The following is a 21,911-nucleotide window of genomic DNA, read 5'->3' as shown; positions in this document are numbered from 1 at the left end:
AGGGACTGATCTTATTCCGGAAATTATGATGAAAGACAGACAGGGTGAGCCAGAAGTCAAATCATTCTACTAAACCAAGTGTCTTGGTTAAGAAGGGTTGTAGCTGCCTGGACACCACGCAGAGGACTGCCACCTCTCACTGACAAGGCACCGACCGCACAAGTGAGGGCACGGGTGGTCTCACTGCCTAGACTGGTCTGTCAGCTATGGGTGGCCAAGGCAATGACTGTGTTTGAAGACCCTCAGAGGAAGCTGACCTCATCTCCATTACCTTCTCCTGCAGAACTTATGAGCTGTATCTCCAAATCCAGGGGGAGGTCGCACTCCATGCAGAGGTACTGTGCAAACTGTTTCCAGGTGGCAGGGCCAGCCTTCTCCAGCAGCTCAAGGAGCGCTGAGACTTTTTCTTTGTGGTCAGTGATGCCATCCAGGCCATTCAGGGCCACCTCTGGGAGGAAGCGCTGGCAGGTCGTGAGCAGCCAGTCAGGACAGTGACTGAGGAACTCCACTAGCTGAGGGCGCACCCTTGCTACAGCTGCTTCCAGGTCCAGATCATCGTTCTGAAATGGGGGCTAGAAGGATGAAACCAGACAGGGTAGCAACGGGCATAGGAGCAAGAGATGTTCACCCACACAGCCCTGCTGCTAAGCAGCCAGCACAGCCCTTGATGACTTGATCTGCTTTTCTAGCCCTTGGCCTAACCTAGAATTTCTTATCTGCCCCACTCTCACAGTGTTGTGTGGCAAATCCCAGTCCAGCCATGACATGGTGCAAGGACCACAGTGCTTGTCTGTACAGTGCCTTAGGCAGCAGTACTGCAAGGGACAGGAGCAAACAACAGGAGTCAGCCTCTCTGGCATCAGCCAGGGAGCAGCTCTGTTGATCGCTGCAGCGGCCATCTGCCAAGTATAATGTCAGGCATCTTTCATGTGCAGCAGGCCCCCTGGGGAGGTGTGGGGCTCTAAGAGCAAGATATTTCCCAGCACAAAGGGCTCAAACAGCTGTTCTTGCTGTTCATTTTGTAGGGATGAACAACTTATTTCTGCTTTGGTGACAGTGTCACCTTCCACTTCCTTCCCACACCAAAGCCATACACATACGCTCTCCTACCTGCATTGTTTTGTGCTCAGCCTCCTTTCAGTTGTCAAGTACAAAGGTGGCTTCTTCTCCATACCCTGACAAAGTTCTCATCTGCTAGTGGCAGCCTTTCAGCATACAGTGACACCCCAACGCATGGTGCATGCCTACTTGCAGTTGCCTCATGCAGTGCAGATGCCTAGAAATAACAACAGAGCAGGACATAGATACAAAAAGGCACAGGCAATTAGACGGGTCACAGATAGAAGCTCTGCCTTTGATCCCAGGGTCATCTGTCGAGATTTTTATCTCTAGGTGGCAAACTCAACTCAAACCAGCAGTGACCACAAAGTTTGGACATTTGAGGATCCTCTACTGGTGTGATGAAAATGCAGGATTGAGCCTTGTGCCCTAAGATGCAAGTGAAGACAGGTTTTACAGGAACATTTCAAGGGAATCACGGCTTTCCTGGTATCATTGCCTGACTCGAGCTGGTCTTCTATGTGAACCTGCTGCTCTCAGCCCCTCTGTGGAAGTTGATACAGAAGAAACAGCAGCTTGCTCAAGTCAGGCAGTCTGTCGCACCAGAAAAAAACTGTGAAAAGCTGATCCTCTGAGGCTACACAGGTCTTGCAGAAGAGTTTCAGATACAGGGGGCCGAAAATGCCACCAGTGCCAGCCCCTCCACCTCTCAGCAGAGATGGCAAAGGCAATTTTCTCCCCGCAGTGAAGCCAGCACTGGTTGATGTCCAGCCACTACCACAGGGAAAGGGATGAGGAAAGCAATTACCATCCTGCACATCTCCAAACACCCTGCAGCAGGGCCCAAACCCAGGCTACAGCGGCATCAGGACCATGCTATCTCCAGCAGACAGCTGCCTACACTGATGTTGGAAGCCAACTACAACTACCATCACCATGTTTACAGAAAGGCTGAGAAACAGAAACCACGAGGAGCAGCCTCCATGCTCCACACCCCCACCAACTACCTGTCTTGCATCTAGAGGGGATGGTCCTTCCAGGTCCAAGACTGCTGCACTGTGTGTGGTGTGGCAAAAACTCCCACAGTTGCTGTAATGTCCAAGTTTATGTCAGGTGAGGAAGGGACAGTGACCAACCTAGTTCAGCAAAAAGCCAGTAACACTGTTAAGTGGAAGCATCCTGTTGGGTAGAATTGTTTCATCCCCTAACGAGGCTGGTGCACACAGTGCCATTCCCCAGTAACTACCATTTTCTGACCAAACGTGTTCCCAACCCAACAGCAGCAGCCATCCCACCACCACCAGGGTGGAGGGATGGGGGAGTCGTGCTGTGGAGCCCACATGCTCCAGTGTTCGGCCCTCACTCCCCAGACGTGCTCTTCTCCACACTGACCATCCAGGTGTCTACGGTGAAAAGTAAGCCACAGGCCTTCAGGCTTTTTATTTTTGCCTACTTCTTGCCCTGGCCAAGGAGGAAAGTGGAAGATTTCTATGGAGCCAAGGGAATAACTCAAAACAGAAGTGGAAGACTGAAGGGTGATCTGATGGAAAGAGCCAAGACCTTCCCATCTGAGCAGAGACACCTCCCAATTCATCAGAAAGTGATGCTTGTGCTGGAGTGACCTCAGAGCAGACCCATGCCACTCCCTGGGGCACACTGCATGGGGAGAACATCATCTCCCCGCATCACTGCTGGGCATGGCATGTACCCAGGAGCTGAAGACAAAACAAAAAGCAGGCACCAGGCTGGAGCACTGGAGGTAAAATTGCTCAAGACATTTGTCCCGCTCCTGTTTAAGAGGATATCCCTTCCCCCACAATCCAGCACCACTCTCTGCCCTCTCTGTACTGCCTCTTCCAACAACCTGGGATGTTTTGAGACTGAGCCAAATTAATGCACCAAAGGGATGTGACCTGACTGAGTGCTACAGGTGAGGACTGGATGGGAAAGACTTAATCTTCCTGCGCTCCAAAAGCCAAGCAGATGCCCAGTAAGAGCAAAGACAGTGATACTGTCTGTACGCTCTTACTAACCTCTGACTCTTTAGGTCAAAACACGTAACAGTTGGTTATTATGCAGCATCACTGTATACTGTTATAATACAGTATCACTACAAGAAAGACTTTACCCAGGTTCTGATTCCAGATCAAGCTTTACAGGATGCATTACATAAAAAGTGAGGCAGCTCTGGGATCCATCAAAATGTGAATAGAACACACACTTTGTAAATATTCTCTAATGCCTGTAATTCACTATTCTAACAAGAACAACAAAAAAGTTCCTGCTGAATTGCTAATCAAATTGGGCTTAACCAGGATCAGTTTTCCCCTCAGCCTATTCCATTATGCCAAGAACTGAAACTATGAACCTTACTGGAAAGGACTCTACAAGTTTTTATTCCAAATGTTTTATTATTAAATTAATTTTATATTATTAATTATACAAATAAAGAACATTAAGAGTAACACATGCATTAAAAAAAAAAAAAAAAAAAGAAAAAATGTTTCAATTACCTTGAAACTTTAAAGGAAAATATTTCAAATTTAAACAAACTGCACAATAATGGCTTCCTGCAAAAAAAACTTAATTTCCCAGCACCCTGATCAGTCAACCTCCAGGGACTTTCCTTTTACATTTCTCCAGCCAAAATACAGAAATCTATCGACAGCAATGCCCTGACTTTATTCTCCTGATGACCAAGAACTACCTACTTAATACGACCATATTAAATACATAAATCAGACCTTAATGCCAATGAAGACTGAAAGCCATTCAGGCAAAGATTAGATTCCTATGAATTAATGAAACACTCATACTCAAGAACAAAACAACACTGAAAAGTTAGATGAAAGCTCAGGCAATACTGAACAGCTCTGCTAAATAAGACCATAAGAAATGATGGGCAGCAACTGACACTAAAATGTCTCTCAGCTCGAAACGAATCATAACATCCTCCAGAAAAGAGCCAGGAAGTTTTTGAACCTTGGCCCTTGTCCTTCAAATGCATAAACACCACTAAAACACATTGCAAAAATTCGCCTCCCCTCCCCTCCCCAACTTGGCATTCACATCATTCCCAGCCACGAAAAATAAAACCGAAATGTGAAGCTCCCTGTTGCAAATCTGCGAAGTTCCTGCATGCGAGCACATGCTACTTACCAAAAGGCCAGAAACAGATCAACAGCACTGAAAATAAAGTGGGGGTCACAAAACAAAGGAGCTGGGGGACAATACCCACAGCCTTGATTTCTTCACTTGTTCACCCACACAGCTCTCCTGAGGCACACAGCCCTTCGGCGCCTTTTGGGGCCTCATGAACAGGAGAGCAAATGAAAGTAAAACCAGCTGGGAATCCCCAACTGCAACTCATCTGCGACAACTGTGAGATGAGCAAAAATACCCTATCAGAACAGCAGAAGAGTGCTATCCTGTTCTGAAATCTACAGCTAGATAATAATTTAGGTATACTTTTGGCTAGTGGCCCAAAGAAATGGGACTTCGGAGCAAACACTCGTGGAGTAAACTCGTGACTTGTTTATGGTTAAGGCTCTTACAATAGGAATATTTTTATTTATATGCATGCGTCTGATTATTCTGGCACATGGGGAAATATTTATTTACCATTTCTATTATATCTAAGAGAAAAAAGCAAGTTGCCTTTCATTTGGAATGGGGACAAGGTTTAAGTGAGAATGTAGTAGATGTGATAGATTTGAGGGAAAATTGCAGGTTTTTAGATAGAATTGTGTGCAGAGAGATCTCAAGATCCAGCCAGCCAGAGTGCAACAAACAATGAAATATTATTAATATTTTTCTAGATGCCAGAGAAGCTACATTGGAAAACCTGATGCAGTCTGCAGCAGAGTCCCAGACAAGGCAATATGGCACATGGCGCTGTTTTGAAATTTATCAGGAAAACAAACAAACAAACAAGCAAAAACCAGCAGATCCAGCAACACCCACATCTCTGGATAGAAATGCTTGCTCTGGTTGTCTTGCCTCAAGAACGGTACCGGGGTGTCTCTGAGGGAACCAGGGGCAGACAGAGGGGACCGCGGGTGGCCAGGAGCTGCTGGGGAGGCGACAGGCAGCACCCAGCACCGTGCTCTGCCCCATTTTGCCACCGTCCCTGCCCGCGTCTGGCCCACCACACCTCCCACTGGTGTTTCCAACCAGCTGTCACAGAAGTTGTCACAGCACTTCCAGTGCTTATAGTCAAACTAGAACTTCTGCGCCTAAAAATCCTCAATCTCATCCTTGGTGGCCTCCCTATCCCATACAACGCTCTGGCTTGTAAAAGCCGAGATAGTGGGTTGCTCCCAGTGCCTGGGAACAAAAGTCACCTCCAGCGATGCATCTGACCTTCCACACGGGGAAGCAAAGGGACCCTCCGTGTCCCGTCCCCCCCCACAAAAAAAAAAATCTAAACCCTCAGGGTGTCCCAGGACGACGCCTCCAGCCCGCGCGGGGAGGACGCGAAGGGCAGCGCTCCCTCACGCCTCCTCCCCGCCCGCGGCACTCACCCGGCGGGCGGTCGGTCCGAGGCGCTGCCATAGCGGCGGCGGCGGCGGCGGCAGCTCCGGGACCGCCCCGCCGCGGCTTCCTCGAAACCCAAACCGGGCGACGAAACCGAAACCGGCGAGACGGCTTCTTCTGGGAAAGCACGTGAAGCCGCGGCACGGGCAGCGCTCCAGGCCTGGCGAGGCGCGGCCCCGGCGGTGCCCTCGGCGCCCGCCGCGGGCCTCGGCCACCATTTTGGGAAGGGGCTCGCAGCGGCGCCCCGGCCTGGGGCTTGGCCACCGCGTTGTGGGGGGGTCCACTGGCCACTTTCCTGCTTCTTCCCCACTTCCACAGAGAAAAAAAAAAAAAAGGCAGGTTTTTTTCTGCTATTTATTTTTTTATTAATGCTCATCACTCTAGTGGAGTGTCATTCAGGAGGACCAGAGGACCCCCGCTTGGCAGAAGCCAGTTCCCGTGGTCTTAAGCAGACATTGCCATGCAGAGAGGGAAAATGTCACCTCAGCACTGGCGTCTTTAGAGCAAGAGAGAGCACAGACAAGCCCTTAGCCTGTACTGAGAGAGGCGGCGATGGGAACGGTGTGGGAAGGGAGGTGGAAAGTTGCCTGCTACACCAGGGCTTCTTCAGGGCTACGTTGGCCACACATGTCACGCCACTTGGCTTCTGCTGTGTCACGGACACAGCTGGTTGAGTAAGATGAACCTTCCTTGGCTGTCATGGAGCAACCTGGAAACTCAGCCCACTCCATGTGCCCCAGCCTCTTCCTCCACCAGCCTTGGCACCGTGACCCCTGAAGAGATGTTAAACCCGGCAGTCGCATGGAACAAGAAAATGCTGGGGGAGCTTGGTGGCTTCTGGCATCGATGGTGGGAGAGGAGCAGGTCAGAGGGGCCTGGGGCATCCATGGCAATGCAGAAGGAGCAACCACCGTGCCCAGAGAGCTTGAGAAACAGAGGCTGTCCTGCTACCAGCCTTGCAGGGATCTTTGTGGAAAACCCAACTTCAGTATTGCTTTGTGTGGGAGAACATCATCCTCTCCCTTTGTTAATGTGAGCACCGTTACAGTCTTAGGCTTGTCGCCTGAGGTCTCTTCCAAGTGAAAAGACAAATTGAGGGAAGCATGAATTGGTACAGGAAAATAACTGAGCCACTTCGGATAAATTATTGCACTGTAATAGGAAGGAACAGGAACCTGCTGTCTGACTAGATACTTACACTTTTAATCTCTTTGGCTTCCTTATCATTTTTATTGCTTTTCTCAAGTTTGCTCCCACTGTCACAAAAACATGGGCATAACAATTTACTAGAGCTCTATGCCAAGCCTACAGGCTCTGTAAAGGGAGTACCCACAACATGATATATCTCTGTTCTCTGTTACAGTACTGCACTGTAAATTCACATCTCACTTTTTTTCAGCCATATCCAGGTCTTTTAGCATAAGCTTACTTGGAGCTTGGTAATATCATTTGGGTTGCTGAAGTTTGTCAAAATCAGGAGCCTCTTGGCTCATGGTGGAAACAAAACTCAGGGTCAGTGCAAAAAGTGCTGTGTTTCCAAAACTTAACAACAGAGATGCCAAAAGGTTGGCAAAGCCCATTTCTGCTGTCTCTGATGAGTGCTAACCCAGAGACCATGCACCTCAAGAGTCCAATCCTTACTCCTAAGCACACAAGTCCTTTAAAGATCCTGAAAAAGTAGAATGTGTGGAGGTGCAGACTTCAAGATCTTTGCAGAGGAAAGGCTCTGTGGAAGTACAATTGCACAGAAACTGGTGTGTTACTCAGGAAGAGGAAAGAAAATTCAACCGAAGCCGATTTAAATCAGCTGGTGTTTTAATTGGTTCATAAACAATCTTTCTGTTTGTATAAAGGTTCCTACACCCCTTTAGGAAGAGATCAATTCTATAATCTTTTCTCAAGAAAATCAAGCAGCAAATGATTCGGGAAGCTAAAATCAAGTTGTACAATTACATATCCCTAAAAAGGGAGGAGAAAAAAGAAAAGTATTATATTAGTTTATGCCACATTCCCAAGTAGGGCCTTGAGAGTCAGGAATGTCTGAACGCCGCTTACCTTTCTTGTGATGATCTCAGGATTTCTGATCTCAAATAGATGAAGCCTTTTTCTGTTCAGCAGTGAAGTCAAAGCTCGTTCAATCCCTATGGAATCAGTAAACCCATCCAGTTACGGGTACAGCTGCCCTGGCTTGCCGCTCATCATGTACTATGACCTTGTCTGCCCATTGCCAAAAGCTAATTGTGCCCCAATGCCTCATAACCTTCAGCCCGATGGAAGACTCACTTTCCTTTGTACCAGCCATTTATAAAGAGCTCCCCATTCCCCAAGTGAATCCAGCAGAAATTCACATCAGTAATGTGGTTCCCCCTCACCAGCTGTCAGGGTTATTGGTGTATTTTCTCAGTGCTTAGCTTTAGGAGATCTGATGTTAGACACCTTATGGAGTATGTTGACACTTCCCCAAAGGGAAAACTCACTTGAAATCCCTTCTGGGATCCCAACCACCGTGATCATTGTCTGCAGGAAGTTTCTTATGGACGGGTCATTCTGAAAGCCAGAAAATTAATACAAGAAGGTTTCAAAGACATCATTTAGCCACAAACGGCCTAGAGAATACTTTCTTAGGACTCACCCCACTTGGATCAGCTGTGCATTTAAAGACTTTAAACTCTATCCTGAAGGGAAGGAAAAAGGGTGAGAAAAGGTCACTAAGCTGACAGAGCTGCAGAGATCCTCTTTTTGTGCTGCTTTCAGACATGGGCTAAAAGAGGTAACAAAACCCACGAGAGATCACAGTACCAACCTGGAGTCCAAAGCGTGCAGAATGAGTTTCTTTTCCGCATAGGCAGCTTGGATAGTGACCGTGATTTCCTGCGCAGACACAAACGGCAGAGTTGAGATGTAGCTCATCTTGCCTTATAGCAGGGAGTTGCATTTGGAAATTCTTTACTTTCTCTGACCCAGAGTTTAAACATCCTTCTGGATTTACCTCCAAATTTTACTAGAGGAGGTCAGCATTTTCCTTCTCCATTTGCATGCAGCAGACTCCCCCCTGATGCCCACCTGCCTCAGCCTGTGTGGCTCTAGACTGGCTCACCCACAGGACTGATGCTTTTGCCATTTTGTGAACCAAATCCTGCATAAGGAAGGAAATGGTTATGTAGGATATTGTTTCCCAGTGACCATCTGTCCCAACATGAAAGATTATCAGACTGGATGTGGAGAGGCCAGCCCCAGGGTAGCCAGGGTCACGACAAGTAGTTTTACCATAGTGTTTTCATTTATAACCAAATTTTAAAAGAAAGCACTTTTGGAATTCTGGCCGGTTAGGCTCGTTTTCTCACTTTTGCCTGTATGCAAACATTCATTTAAAAGAAGTACTTTGTGATCCCATTGCAGGTCACAGCCAGGGGTCTGGCAGGCCAGGAGCAGATCACGTCCTTAGAGCCACGATTTTAGGGGTCACCTCTGGTTCAGTGCTTCTGCAGTCCTACCAGAAATTTGTTTCAAGATATCACCTGGAGCACAAAAATGAGGCGTATGTATTTCCCTGTAACACCCTGCTAACATGGGATAGTTGCAGAGGGCAGGAGGGAATTATTCTCAATTATAGTTTAACCCTTTAAATTAAAGAGTCTGGTCTACCTTCAGGCAGGGATTTCCTTTTGGTCAGTGTTCAGTGTCCATACCAGCCCATAACTACAAGGCTGGACAAACATACTGCTTTCTCATGATGTTACACATGTCAGCGAGGCTGCTGGCATTTCTTTTTTCTGCCTCCCTAGATTCAGTATAAAGCAGTTCAGAGTAAAACACAATGTAAGCATGATCTTTTATACAGGCATACATCGAGGAAAATATGATATTTTGAGCTTCGCATTCTTCATAGCTGTATCTCCATTTCAGAAACAGCCATCCTCTAAGTGGGGGCGAGAGCAAGAATTTGGGAATGGGGAGATTCCAAAATGAATACATTGCCATGGTGCCTTCATTCTTTCCTAAAATACCGCCACTAAAGGAGTTTCACTGTGTCTGATGCAGGTTAATGGGGGCTCATCAGAGCTTTTCAGTGCTGCACTTACCACCTTGCACACCAGTGACAGGCTGGCCTAACAGAGAAAGTGTTGAGCCAACACAGTCACTACCACCGTTCCCAGCCTCAGGTGTGGAGATGGGAGTGTTGAAAGGAACTGATATGCCTTCTCCACTTCCCAAGGCTTAGCCACCCAGCCTTCCCAAAGGGCTCCCTGCCATTACTGTCCCTGAAGTGATCCAGGCTCAGGACAGAGCCTGTCCCAAGGTTTCCACAGTCAGGAGACACAAGAACTGACCTTCTCCATGTACAGAACCATCAGGGCCTCTTGTCCCGGGGGAAAGATGCTGACCTCTGCCGCTACCAAGGACTTCACAACTGTCCCTTCAGGCTGAACAGAGATTTCGGGGTGGGCGAGGCTCCACACCTTGGCCACAGAGTCGTTATAGGAGATGCCTTGAAAAATCTGGTCAAGTAAGGAGCAACGGAAGAGTCAGGCTTTTTCCATATCACGTCCCAATTTCATGCCAACTTGCCACACAGCTGCATCCCTTTTGTAGTCCCCAATTCCTCCTTCAGTTCACATAAGCCCAGTAATTCAGCCAGGTTTCAGGGAAGCTGTGCCAGCATAGAGAGTGGAGAAATCCTCCTTGCATAGCACAACAGCTCCTCCATCAGCCCCTGGTTTTCCCCATCAGGCTCACCCAAGACTCAAGTTGTCAATGGAAGGACAGGAGATACTACAATGCAACAGAATCCATTTGAAAAGCTCCTCATTTGATATAAAATGCTCCAAATAGGACCAAAAGTTACCATCTGCACTGCCTTCTGCTGCACTTCTGTGTCTTCCATTTCAAACAGCTCCTTCAGAAACAAACGGGAAACAGATTGTAGAAAAATTGTAGAAAAGATTGTAGAAAAGACAAGGTTACAGTTAACCCTGACACAGGGTGGATGGGCTGAAATGCTGATGGGTGGCTTGTGGCTAGTTCAGAGGCATGCCTGTGTTCCTCCTGAGTCTGCCCTCTTTCTACCTCAGTACTCCCATAGAAAATAACATCACTTTACAGCTCAGAAGACAAGTTTTCTATCAGCTGGTATTACTGCTCTAAAGGATTACTCTACCTGGTAGCACATACTTGCTAAGAAGGTACCAATTTCTGACCAGGATCACATGTAATGACTGACTATAGATTTCGATCTTCTACAGAAACCAGGTCTCACCAAGCATTTAGAAAATTTTGTACTCTCTCCCCAAAGTATGCTGTATGAGGTCACCTGCAACTTCTCCCCTCTGATGGTGAACGCCAGGCGCTTATCTAAGAATGCTGCCGAAGCCAGAGAGTTGAGGGTGTGCTCAGACAGCCAGAAGTAGAGCATTCGGGACTCGGTCAGCAGCGATGGGGAGAAACCAGAGTCACTGAAAACATCGGAGTAGTTCTTGTACAGGACAAGGCCCTTTAAAGGAAAGCAAGCATGTTGGCCACAACGGGCAGCAAGGAGACAGGACGAAATGTCAATACTTGCATCTTCGTGGCAAGACAAAGGCCTGGCTGGCTGGACTCAGGGCAGAGAGCGGGCTCCTCGGCTGGGCGAAAGGCTGGCATCAGCCCACACAGCAGACTTACTTACCTTTGGCTGCAGCACTGAGGGGCAGCAAGGGACCGGCCCCTCCCAGCCCTCCAGCGAACATCATCATTTCCAGAAAACCTTTGGTCCCTGAGCAGCCGGGGTTACTTTACCTTGTGGTGTGATTCTATGTAATTTGCTTTTATTAAGGGAGCTGATGCGAGGGAGATATCAACGCTGATACCCTTATCCTGGACAAAATTTGCTGCAGGAAGAAAACACAAAAACCTCAGGCCAGAAATACAACCTTAAGCAGAACTTGCGACAGACGCTTTTAAGAACTTGCTGCAGAAGGTGACTAGAAGTTATAAAAGGACACGGGAATGGGGCTGAGGTGTCCCACTCCTTTGGGTGCTAGTGCTGATGCTAATGCTGCTCAGTGACTCAGGTTCTCCACAGGGTATTAGGGGTAATTACTCTGTTTTACATTCTGCTCCTTTTCCCTGATATTGGGACTGGGAAAATCTTCAGCAGGCAGATACAGATGCTGTAATATCTTAGCCCCAGTACTCTAATGCATGTCATAGAATCATAGACTGGTTCGGTTTGGAAGGAACCTTAAAGCCCATCCAGTCCCACCCCCTGCCCCAGGCAGGGCCCCCTTCCCCCAGCCCAGGGGGCTCCCAGCCCCGTCCAACCTGGCCTTGAACCCTTCCAGGGAGGGGGCACCCACAGCTGCTCTGGGCACCCTGGGCCAGGGCCTCACACCCTGCACAGGGAAGGATCTCTGCCTTAGATCTCACCTAAATCTCCCCTCTGTCAGTTTAAAACCATCACCCCTCGTCCCATCCCCACTCCCTGATCCAGAATCCCTCCCCACCTTTCCTGTCCCCCCTTTAAGCCCTGGGAGGCCGCTCGAAGGGCTTCCCAGAGCCTTCTCTTCTCCAGGCTGAACCCCCCCAACTCTCTCAGCCCGGCCTCCCAAGGGAGCTGCTCCAGCCCCCCCAGCATCTTTGTGGCCTCCTCTAGATTCACTTGAGCATGTTCCATGTCCTTCTGATGTTGGGGACCCCAGAGCTGGACATACGCTCCTGTTCTAGCTAACATCAGTCCTTCTGCAGCTATTCTGCACCTCTGGTCATTACATAATGAAGGAGAAATACCTTATGAAATATGTCTTTCAGTTGGTGGAATCACCCTTAAAAATCAAACCGATGCAGAAAATTCATAACACTGCTAAGGCTTATTTTGCTGTTTCTGAGGGCTTGGGTTCCCATACATGTTTTTGAAGGACATCTTTGATGGATGTGGCTACTGCCCTGCTGGGGCTCAAATGTTAAAAGTTGCACATAAAAAGAGAAAGCAGACACAACAAGGATATTTACCTGCTAAATCATGTACATAATTTGCCAGCACCTGGGCAAGAAAATTGATTTCATTGCACACCTGCAAGAGGAAAAGAAGGGAAAAACTGAAGGTGGGAGGTAGGATGTTGGATTGTGGAGCAAAGCTGAGCCTCATGGTGAGATCTAGGGGCCGTTGGTCAGTCTGGCACCATCAGAGATCCCAGTGTCAGCACAACCTCTTGCCTCATCCAAGCTGTTTTATTTGTGGATTCTCTTTACTTATTTTTTGCAAGCACTAAAATTAAATTGCTATTATCTTGTGGGCATATGTGAGGAGAGGTGTGTGTAGCATACAAACCGACCTTTCCTCTGTCCACAGGCAGTGGCTGATCTTACCTCGCTCTTGAGAACAAGCTTCAAAGTGAAGGAGATGAAATCAGTGAAGAGCTGCTTCAGCCAGCCCGGTCTGTGTACGACAGGGAGCACGGTCAAGGACCACCCAGCGGTCCCCACAGCGCGTGACACTTGGGCTGAAGCACTTGGGGACCAGTAACGGGACAAGCGAAGCTCGATTTTGAAGGGGGACAGACTCACTCCTTGTCTCCTTGGAGGTGAAGGGTGAGTTTGTGGAAAGTCAGGTAGCAGTCTGAGGCATCAGCAGCCACTTGGTCCTTCTGGCACACTGCATGGGATGAAAGAAAAAAGAAAAAAAATAGCTAATTTGCTACTGAGATGAGGAGGATGAATGGACTTTGCACACTCTGCAGATCTGGAGCAGGGCATGACGGAGAGGGGCAGCCAGAGTTCCCCACACCTCCCAGGGGATGTTTCCAAAAGCTTTAGGACCCTGCAGTTGAGGCAGATGGGGCTTCCTTGCACCTGGGTGGAGGGTTTCTGCTCGCAGCTCCAGCCCACCTAGTCTGCCGGGCACCTTTCTTCAGGCTTCACTTCGATACCTGCCAGCTTCACTAGCTCCTAACATCAGACGCTTGGTTGTCCCCTAACATCACCCAGGAGAACCTGGGCAGTATGTGGAACCCACAGAGCAGGAAGGGAATTAAGTAATACTGCAGAAAGTTTGGAAATTGCAATATACTGTCATTGAGACAGTTTTTTTTTTACACTGCTCTCCCCCAGGAGCTTACCAGGAAAATGTATTTTGAGGCAGAAAAATGTATTTTGAGGCACATGTAATAACTCACATCCCTCTCATCCCTTAGGGGAGGTGGAGGAATGTAATTTGCCTGTGTCTTTCTAGTCTAAGTCTGTTGACCTTCCTGAGGAAGAGGCTTTGTTTCCCAGGGAACACCCTGGGCTTTGACCTGGAGACGGCTGAAAAAGTGGCCTATAAGAACATTCAAACCTCCTGCACCAAAGCCCTCATTTGGTTCACTCTTTTGAAGCATGTATTTTTTGACTCATCCTGAACAACAAGAGATGAAAAGCCAGTCCTGAAGAGAGCCCAGAAGGCCAGACCGCCCTCCACTTGCTGCTGGTGTAATTCAACATTACTTTGCTGAACTGATTCATACCAGCTTCCTCTGCTTGATCTGTTAAAACCAGGAGGTCTTCGAAGGGCACGTTGTCTCCTCGCCTGTGTGCACAGGGCGGCAGAGACCCACTTGCAGCCTCTGGATGCTGTCTGGTCCCCACAGAGGTGAGCAGAGCTGCTGGGGCTCGCTGCCCACAACCTGGTCCATCCTGCTGCTCTGGAGGAAGCACGCACACACAGACTCCCCACAGCTAGCGAGCCCCAGCCGTTACTTACTGAGTTCAGTGTTTATCTGGAGGTCAATGGAAGACTCGATTTCAAAATCAACTGAATGGAAAAGCTTCAAACTGTAACGGCAGAAGAGAGGGCATTTAGCAACCTGTGCTGGGAACAGCTTCTCCCTGACTGCACATCAGCTGCAGGGTGGGTTTTATGACACCTCTCACATCAGTCCTTGCACTGTGGTGTGCAAAACCCTGGCATGCAGCAGCCCATCTCACATATTCTGACTTTAAGTCATTGCAAACCACTGCCTTAGCAGCACTTAGGAGAAGAGGGGCATTAAGCCCTTTCTTCCCCACTCAGAGTTTATAAGCAATGAAGGGGAGTGAAGAAGTCAACTCGTCTGCTTTGCCCATCTTGTCTCCTCATACAAGGGGTGACAAGGAGAACAGAAAAGGCAGAAAGCAAGACGAGAAGAGCAGCCACGGGGCTAAGCAGCACCGCTAGCATATAAAATCTTGTCTCGCTTAGGCAGTAAGCAATGCTGCCATTGCTAGAGAGCCAGAGGCACGCAGCCCCTCTGCACCTACTCACACCATGGGCCAGTCCTGCCTGCGGGCAGCAGCGGGAGCTGAGGCCATGGTGCTCAGCAGCAACCAACCCCAGGGTACTTACAACCAGGCCCCAGCATAGCCGTAGGTCAGGGTCCCTTTGAAGAAGGCCGTCACGTTTTTAATGGCAATGTGAATGGCATCGTCCTCCTTGAGCTCCACCTCACTCTGCTCTATGGACAAGTGATTGACCTGGATGCTAGAAACCACAGAAACCCAGTTTGTCCCCAACCCCAGGGCTGCTTTTCATGACCAGGTGAGACAGGTTTGCTGCTGAGGATGTGGGGTCTTTAGGGGGCCCACGCCAACTCCAGACTCAGGAGCTCTTGCAAATCACCGGGGCCCACGCACAAGGGCAATGGTGCTTTGGCTCAGCCTGGGTGCACTGCTCCTCCCCTGCCACGTTCGGATATGAGGCAGGGGGAGTGCTTGGGACAGGAAACACAGAGCAATGAGCTGCAGAAACAACCCCGTTTTATTGCAGTGCTCCGCCTCGGCCGCAGTCACAGCAGGACATCCGTCCTGCGTTTGCACCGTTGCATTTGTTGTCCCCAAATAAAAGTTAGTAACGCGGCGAAACCCAGCCCTGTTTGTCACAAAGCGTGGCCGAGTGACATCCTGCTGACAAGGGTGGCTCGGGCAGCCCCGGCCAGGTCCCCTCTGCCACTTAATGTGCCATGGGCAGCATCTGTCGGCGACGGGCCGCGGGAGCTCCGGCCTGCAGGGACAGGGCTCCATCCCCCTTCAGAGGTGTGCTCTGTGCACCGCCTCGCTCTCTGCCCACTGAGTTGGAGAAGCCCTTAAATCCATCAGCAGCTTAAACCTTCATGTGCAAATTATCTGCAGGGCATAGATCTGAAAACGTGTCTGAGCTCATCTAGACCTTTGCTTTCAGCAGGAATTGCTGGATCAAAGCTCCCTCCGAGGCCAATTTCCATTCCCCTCCGTCCACTTGCACCTGCCCAGCAGAGAGTCACAGAGATACTCACTTGCTCAGCCCGTAAGCCACCTTGCCAAGGAGCCGCATGGACCTTTCCCCAGTGATATTTGGGAATTTGACATTTCTGAACGCTGCTTGAATGACCTGCGCTGTTTCCTGGTTCACTGTTGTTGGAAGAAAAGGACAAAGATACCACACTGTCATCTCTCCTGGCTGCAAAATTGGGTTCGCACCCTGGATTAAAGCACTACAGAAGAGTTCTATCCAAGGCATTTCCATTCGATTGAGAAAGAACTAGAAGTAGCTTCAGAGTCAATTTTAAAAAGAAAAAAAAAGAAATAATCCCTAACTGTAACAGCTGGTGGCAGCTGGGGACAGCAGTGTGTGTGGCTCGACAGTCACCAGCAGTGCTGTTTCCCAGGAATCAAGCCCAACTTTCATACACCTCATCTGCACCTTAGGGGCAGATTTTGGAAAGGTCAAGGCTGTGTTTTTCCTTCTATCACGCAGGCTGTCAGCTTTACCCCAGTGCTTTGCTCTGTTGCTGCTTGCTTGTATTGCAGTCAGCTGCTGGGGCTCCGGAGGAAAGGAAAACTTCTGAGACACAAGTTTCTGTACCCATTTTCCTGGCGTTATCCAGCCCATCCCAGCCTCGGCCTCAGGCACACGCCTGTACAGGACTTTTTCCTTCTAGGAATACCCTCTCTGAGTTTGACCCAGCACCCTCCTCTGAATGTACCACTGTCAGAGGGGGTGGGACAGAGCTGTTCTCACCCTTGGCAAAGCAATTCTTCCCCACCTGCAGAGCCCCCAGATCCTTGCAAATAAACCCACAGCAGCAGAAAAGACCTATTTCTCCCTTTCTGCACACCAAACCCAAGAGATGAGATCGCAGCGAGGTGAGAAATCAAGCGCACATTTGCTGTAGCTCTCCCATCACGCCAGCCCCCAAGGAACAATGCTAAAACTTTGGGCTAAGGAGCGGGGTTGGTGAGCACTTTCTAGCTCCTTTGAGAAGTTGTGCCTGTTCACTTCAGGTGCTCATGCTTTAACCCGTGCTCCCAAGCAGGTATTAATACATCTTACTAGATAAGCAGTTTCCATGAGAGCCAGGGAAGCAAGAAACCCCCTCACTTGGCTGATCTCTCACTAATTTCTGATGGAACGGGGGAAAAACATCCCTGTACAGCAGGCACTTACGCAGCAATGCCGCGGGCTTGGTCATCCTGCAGACGATCCCCGTGATGTGGTAAGGGAAGGGCCCAAACTCACAGGCTGCTGAGGCACGGATAAGAATTAGCAAGATCCCGAAGGTCCCCAGCCTCATCCTGCCAGCCCAGAGCATCTTCGGCCAGAGCGGAGAGCACCGACGAGATGGACTGATTCTGGACTGTGGCACAGGCTGCTTTCATACCTCCAAGCAGACCTCGTTCAAAGCAGGACATGACCTGCTTCCTCCGGTTATCAAAACTCATCACACATTTCCTAATCTTCCTATAGTTTCCTTAACACTCTTCAAGTCGCACGCTGCCTTCCTCCCACAGCAGGCACTTGGGCTGCCAAGACTGCTTTAACTCAGGGCACGCACGCGTCGGGGCGCATGGAGAAAGCTAGAGAGGGATGGAGATTGCGAGGGGATAAAGTGAAGGGAGCAGCCTTACACTCAGCCTCCAGCCAGTGCATCATCTGCTGTTCACACATAAATATCCCCGTATTTTGCATTCCTGCAGTAATTTCCCAGCAAAGCCCTGCCTGAAAGGTACCTACGTTATTAACTGCTCTCCCTTCCCCTGGTGGATTTTAGGCTCACTGTGGGGAAACCGAGGAATGCTCCTGGGAAAAGGGTCTCTCCTGCTACCGCTGGGTGAACCCACAGCTCCAGAGAGCTCCGTGACCACGGGAGTGGGATGCTCGCTGCCTCTTGGCTGGATTTGTCGACCACCTTCCAGATGGGGAAGAACCCCCTAAACTGGAGCTTTTCCTGCACCTAGGCTCTCGGCTGCCATTTGGGAAACGTTAGAAACCCCAGTTCACATCCACTCCTCGTGCGCACCAGCCCCGCACGCCACCGTCACCCCACACCCATGTTGTCCTGCTGGGGCCCAAAACGAGCTCCAGGACAACACAGAGTGAGGTTATTTCACCACGGAGGCTCGCAGCAGCTCCCGGGAACTATTTTGCTAGCAAAGATCAATGGAGAAGGAAAGGGGAGATCCTGGCAATGCTGCAGGAGCATACTCAACCCCCCCGAGCGAGACAAGGTGCCAGCCTCCCTCCTCTCCCTGACAGATGCCACATCTGCCCTGGCTGGGGGAGCGCGTTTCCTCCCGGGGGGCCCCGCTGTCCGGCAGCCCCCACCCTGCCACGCTGTTTTCTTCCTGAGTTGAGAAAGTGAACGGCCTCGGGTACCCCCGCAGGAGGCACTCGCGGTCACTGACCCGCCGAGGGAAACTCAGCATCTGCAGCCTTCCTCCAGGCGAGTGGCATGGTGGCCCAGGACAGGTCGCCTGCTGCAAGCTGATACTGCATTATATATGAATAATTAAAGGTTGGAAGCACGTGTAAAGACGGCAGGTGTCTGAACAGCATAGCTCCTGTCACGTAGCAGCTCAGCACCATCCTCTCAGCCGCCGTGGCTTCCTTGCTAGGTGTCTTTGCAAGGAAGCTGCTACTACAAAAGGGTTTAAATTCAAGAGGCTTTGACATTATGACAGCTCTGGTTCCTGCCCCTCCGGCTCCTGGCTCCCACATGCCCAGCCCTCCAGAGCCCCTTGCGGCTCAAGGGATGTTGGCACAGTGGCCAAGACGTGGGGTGAGGGAGTCCTACAGCCACAGCGGGAGGGGGCACCCCCAGGCACTGCAGCACAAACACAGTGGAGGCAGCGGGGCGCTTGTTTTGAGAGCCAGAGACAGGGTGCTGCTGGGTGTCACACGAGCACGCCTGCCTGTGTCCCCAGCCCAGCTTTTGGCAGAGGAAAGATACACTCCCATTTATTGGAGGACATAAACTTGGGAGTGTTGCACGTAATTTTTACTGGAATAGATCCGGGGGAGACACTGCAGCAGGGAAGCGGCCCCGCTGAGGCTGGTGTCAGTCACTGTAAACAGAAGTAGAGCAGGACCCAGGAGGCCACAACCACCCCTCTGCCCAGGGCAACAATTCATACCAGCATAAAGGAACAGGAAAATCTGGGCATTTGGATGCAGGGGTGTTTGTCAGTGGTAGATAAGAACAGAAAGATTAATAACCCAGAGCCAATGTGCTGAGCATGGTAGTGCATTTACAGCCCCCCTTACAGGCCAGCTCCCCTGCCCTGTCACTGCTTCAGAGGCTGCTGTGACAGACAACCCGAGAGCAAGTGAGGACAGGGGACTGCCGGGCATTGACCCACAGCATTGACCCACAGCAAGAACAGGAAAGCTGGAGACTTTCTGCCTACAATAGCAAAAGCGTGTGGAATGTGGAGGTGCTGCAAGCATCCCTGCCCTGGAATAACCAGGCAGAGGCCAGGGCAGCAGGGAGACAGCAGCCCACCCTCCTCCCAGTACAAGGTCAGGCTAGCAGGAGGCAGGTCAGATTTAAAAACCCCGGGAAAGGTTAAATTCGGCTAGCAGGAGGCAGGGCATGCTTTAAAACCCAAAGAAATATTAAATACCCAGGCTGGTGTGTAGTGCTTACAAAGGGGATGGTAGAAGAAGTGTTGATAAATATTTGCTGTGTAAGAGTTTAGCTGAAGGCCACACACGCACGTGTGCTCACCACCTTGCTGGGGATTGTCCTATAACTGGGGTTGTTTTTCCCCACACTATCCAGAGCAGAGGTACATCAGAGGCATTAACCTTTGGGCAGCGTTGACCCAAACCTTCAGTGTTACCCTGCAGCTGCTTCCTGACCTCACACAGCAGCACAAGACCAGGGTCAATCCCACACCCCCAGCAGCAGCCCTTGGCAATGCTGGGTGGTGCTGTCAAGCCCCAGCAGCAGGAATCTTGGGTTGAAGAGAGTGTTTCTTGGTTTTGTTTTTGTTTTTTGTTGTTGTTGTTTTGTTTTTTTTTTCCTTACAATTAAAAATTGTGACAGTAACAGGCTTGGATGTTAGGCAGCAAATAAATTCACAAACTCCAGTTTGTGAATTGCAATATTTTAACAGACAATTACTTAAGAGAGTAAACCATCTATAAGAGTTTTATTGAACAATGAAGTTCCATGGGATTTTCCATTAACTTCTACTGAAGCCAACCTGATTTCTTCTCTTCCCTACCAGTATCACCCATAACAACCTCCAAAAAATAAACACCTAGCACACACAGATGGCCCTAGCTCAGCCCAGGGCTTTTTTTACAGCTGAGGCTGCCAAGGGCAGCTAGGTTAAAGCCTGGAGCAGCAGCCAGCTGTGTTTCTACACCACTGACTCTGCACTGCCAAATCCAGACTGAAAAAGCCACAAGTACAACTTTCCATGCTAATAAAAGAAATCTGGGTGGTTCTGCAGCCGCACAGGCCACTGAGCAGGCACGAGATATGGGCCTAGAAGCAGCATCTCCCAGCATTTGCTCAACCTCCTTGGCAGGCAGCTGAGCACAAACTGACCTCAAGCCCCTCACTGCAGGTTTGTGACCCTGGCAGCACACCAGGTTTTACCTCCACAGTATCATTGCTTTAGTATTTAATTTTGCCTGAACAGCCAACAGACATTTCGAGAGCTGTTTTCACCAAGCAGAGGGGTGGGTTGAGGCGGTGAAGGTGCAGTTGGCATGTTTGGTGACACGGGGGGGGGGGGGGGGGACACAGCCCTGGGACGGCCTCCAGCTGGACTGACACGCCTGAGGAGAGACCCTTTGAATGCACAGCTCTGCAAATCCCACCCGCCTCACAGCTAGGAATGGATCACAGGGCAAAGACCAGAAGGAGGTGGTACCACTTCGCTGGGCAAGGGCACAGCTGTGGGGCTGTCCCTGGCTGCTGAGAACAGGGGCAACAAGCATGTGCACAAGGGAACCAGCTTTTTGGGGAAAAGGGCAAGTCACACACCCCCATGCCCACTCCCCCCCATTTATCTGCTCAGCAGCAACCTCATTCTTGTGAGATTTTTGTTCCATGAATTGAATACAGGATCATACCCTTGGTGACAAACAGGACTTCAGTGACTCAAGTAGGCAGTGTGTTAAAAGTTTCTGCAAGAAGAAAAAAAAAATGCCTGAGACAGCACATTTCTCCCTCAACTTGTTTTTCAGCAAGGACAGAGATCTGCTCTCAAATGGGGGGAGCTGCCAGCGGACAGCAGGAGACCAAGCAGCAGAGAAGCTGGTTTCATTCTGCTGTGGACCCTCACCACCTGCACACCCCCCTGCTTCGAGCGAAGCCCTGCACACCCCCCTGGCTGAACAGGTATGTTAGCAGCAGCTGTGCTGCACTAGGACATTTGCATGCAGCTGTGTGTGCAAGCACAGAGAGGACTGAAACTAGCAGCAGAACACACAGCTCTAAGTGTGAGCCAAGACAAACCCAGTTTCCTAAACCCACAGCCTCGAGGCCCTTTCTGCTCCCTGCAACTTCTGTCCCAGCACAGGGTCACGTTAATCCCAGAAAACCTCTCTGGGATCCCTACACCCTCTCAGCAGCCTTGGTCTGGAAATGTCAAGGCCCATTTTTTCCTAATGTCTAACCTGAAATCCCTCAACTAATTTAAGAACCACACTCAGTCTCACCCACAGCTGGCACACAGGTTATATCCTCTTCCTTGCCATCACTACTTACCCATCTCACTGCTTACACTGCCTTTTAGGCTGAGCTGCCTCAGCTCCCTCCACTGCTCTCATACCTCATTCTCTCTCCCAGGCTCGGGCACAGCTGAGGCCTTTGCTGATTAAGGGTTAGGAACAGGAGTTAGGGCCACACCACACCCCCAACTCCACACACCACCGGGCTGGTGCTTCCAGCCCTCAGCCAAGCACTGCTCTCCCACTTCCCAGGGCTCCTGCCTAGCTGCACTGGCAGCTCCCTGCAGAATTACACAGTACCTACTTTCACATTATTTCCCCAAGTTCTCTGCTGTAGTCACAGCTTCCCTCCACCCCAGTAGCAAAGAGGTACACATTTCAC

General features: G+C 50.0%; 2 protein-coding genes across 2 annotated transcripts in view; both read right to left on the bottom strand.

Moving 5' to 3' along the window:
• The window catches only part of NLRC5 (NLR family CARD domain containing 5), a 52,313-nt gene extending 46,669 nt beyond the window's left edge, over window positions 1–5,644 (bottom strand). The window contains exons 1-3 of the mRNA XM_042797599.1: window positions 5,583–5,644; window positions 1,111–1,276; window positions 272–572 (exon numbers count right to left, since the gene is read on the bottom strand). Of these exons, the coding sequence (XP_042653533.1) occupies window positions 272–572; window positions 1,111–1,116 (307 nt within the window). The 5' untranslated portion in view covers window positions 1,117–1,276; window positions 5,583–5,644. The remainder of the gene's footprint in view (window positions 1–271; window positions 573–1,110; window positions 1,277–5,582) is intronic.
• A 1,835-nt stretch (window positions 5,645–7,479) lies between these two features.
• Window positions 7,480–17,153, bottom strand: LOC104357157 (cholesteryl ester transfer protein). Its single transcript, XM_009962532.3, has 16 exons — window positions 17,009–17,153; window positions 15,858–15,972; window positions 14,933–15,067; window positions 14,312–14,382; window positions 13,138–13,225; window positions 12,940–13,009; window positions 12,583–12,643; window positions 11,371–11,462; window positions 10,907–11,086; window positions 10,442–10,492; window positions 9,927–10,094; window positions 8,399–8,466; window positions 8,228–8,270; window positions 8,073–8,142; window positions 7,651–7,736; window positions 7,480–7,554 (listed from the first exon to the last, which is right to left on the bottom strand). The coding sequence occupies exons 1-16, from the start codon at window positions 17,151–17,153 to the stop codon at window positions 7,480–7,482; spliced, it is 1,518 nt and encodes a 505-aa protein (XP_009960834.3).
• Between the last annotated feature and the right edge of the window lie 4,758 nt (window positions 17,154–21,911).

Source organism: Tyto alba, unplaced genomic scaffold (assembly GCF_018691265.1).
Source record: "Tyto alba isolate M040663 unplaced genomic scaffold, T.alba_DEE_v4.0 Super-Scaffold_26, whole genome shotgun sequence".
Classification (NCBI taxonomy): Eukaryota; Metazoa; Chordata; class Aves; order Strigiformes; family Tytonidae; genus Tyto; species Tyto alba.
The sequence above is the reverse complement of the archived record's forward strand: the minus strand, read 5'-3'. Positions and strand labels throughout refer to the sequence as shown.

Bases quoted from the DNA above. Each gene is read 5' to 3' on its own strand.
- LOC104357157 (XM_009962532.3), bottom strand. From the start codon at position 17,153: ATGCTCTGGGCTGGCAGGATGAGGCTGGGGACCTTCGGGATCTTGCTA. The intron at 13,226-14,311 runs GTAAGTAACGGC...CATCCCATGCAG, and splicing joins CCAGATAAACACTGAACTCA to TGTGCCAGAAGGACCAAGTG. The intron at 8,467-9,926 runs GTCAGTTCTTGT...GTGTCTGCGCAG, and splicing joins TGGTTCTGTACATGGAGAAG to GAAATCACGGTCACTATCCA.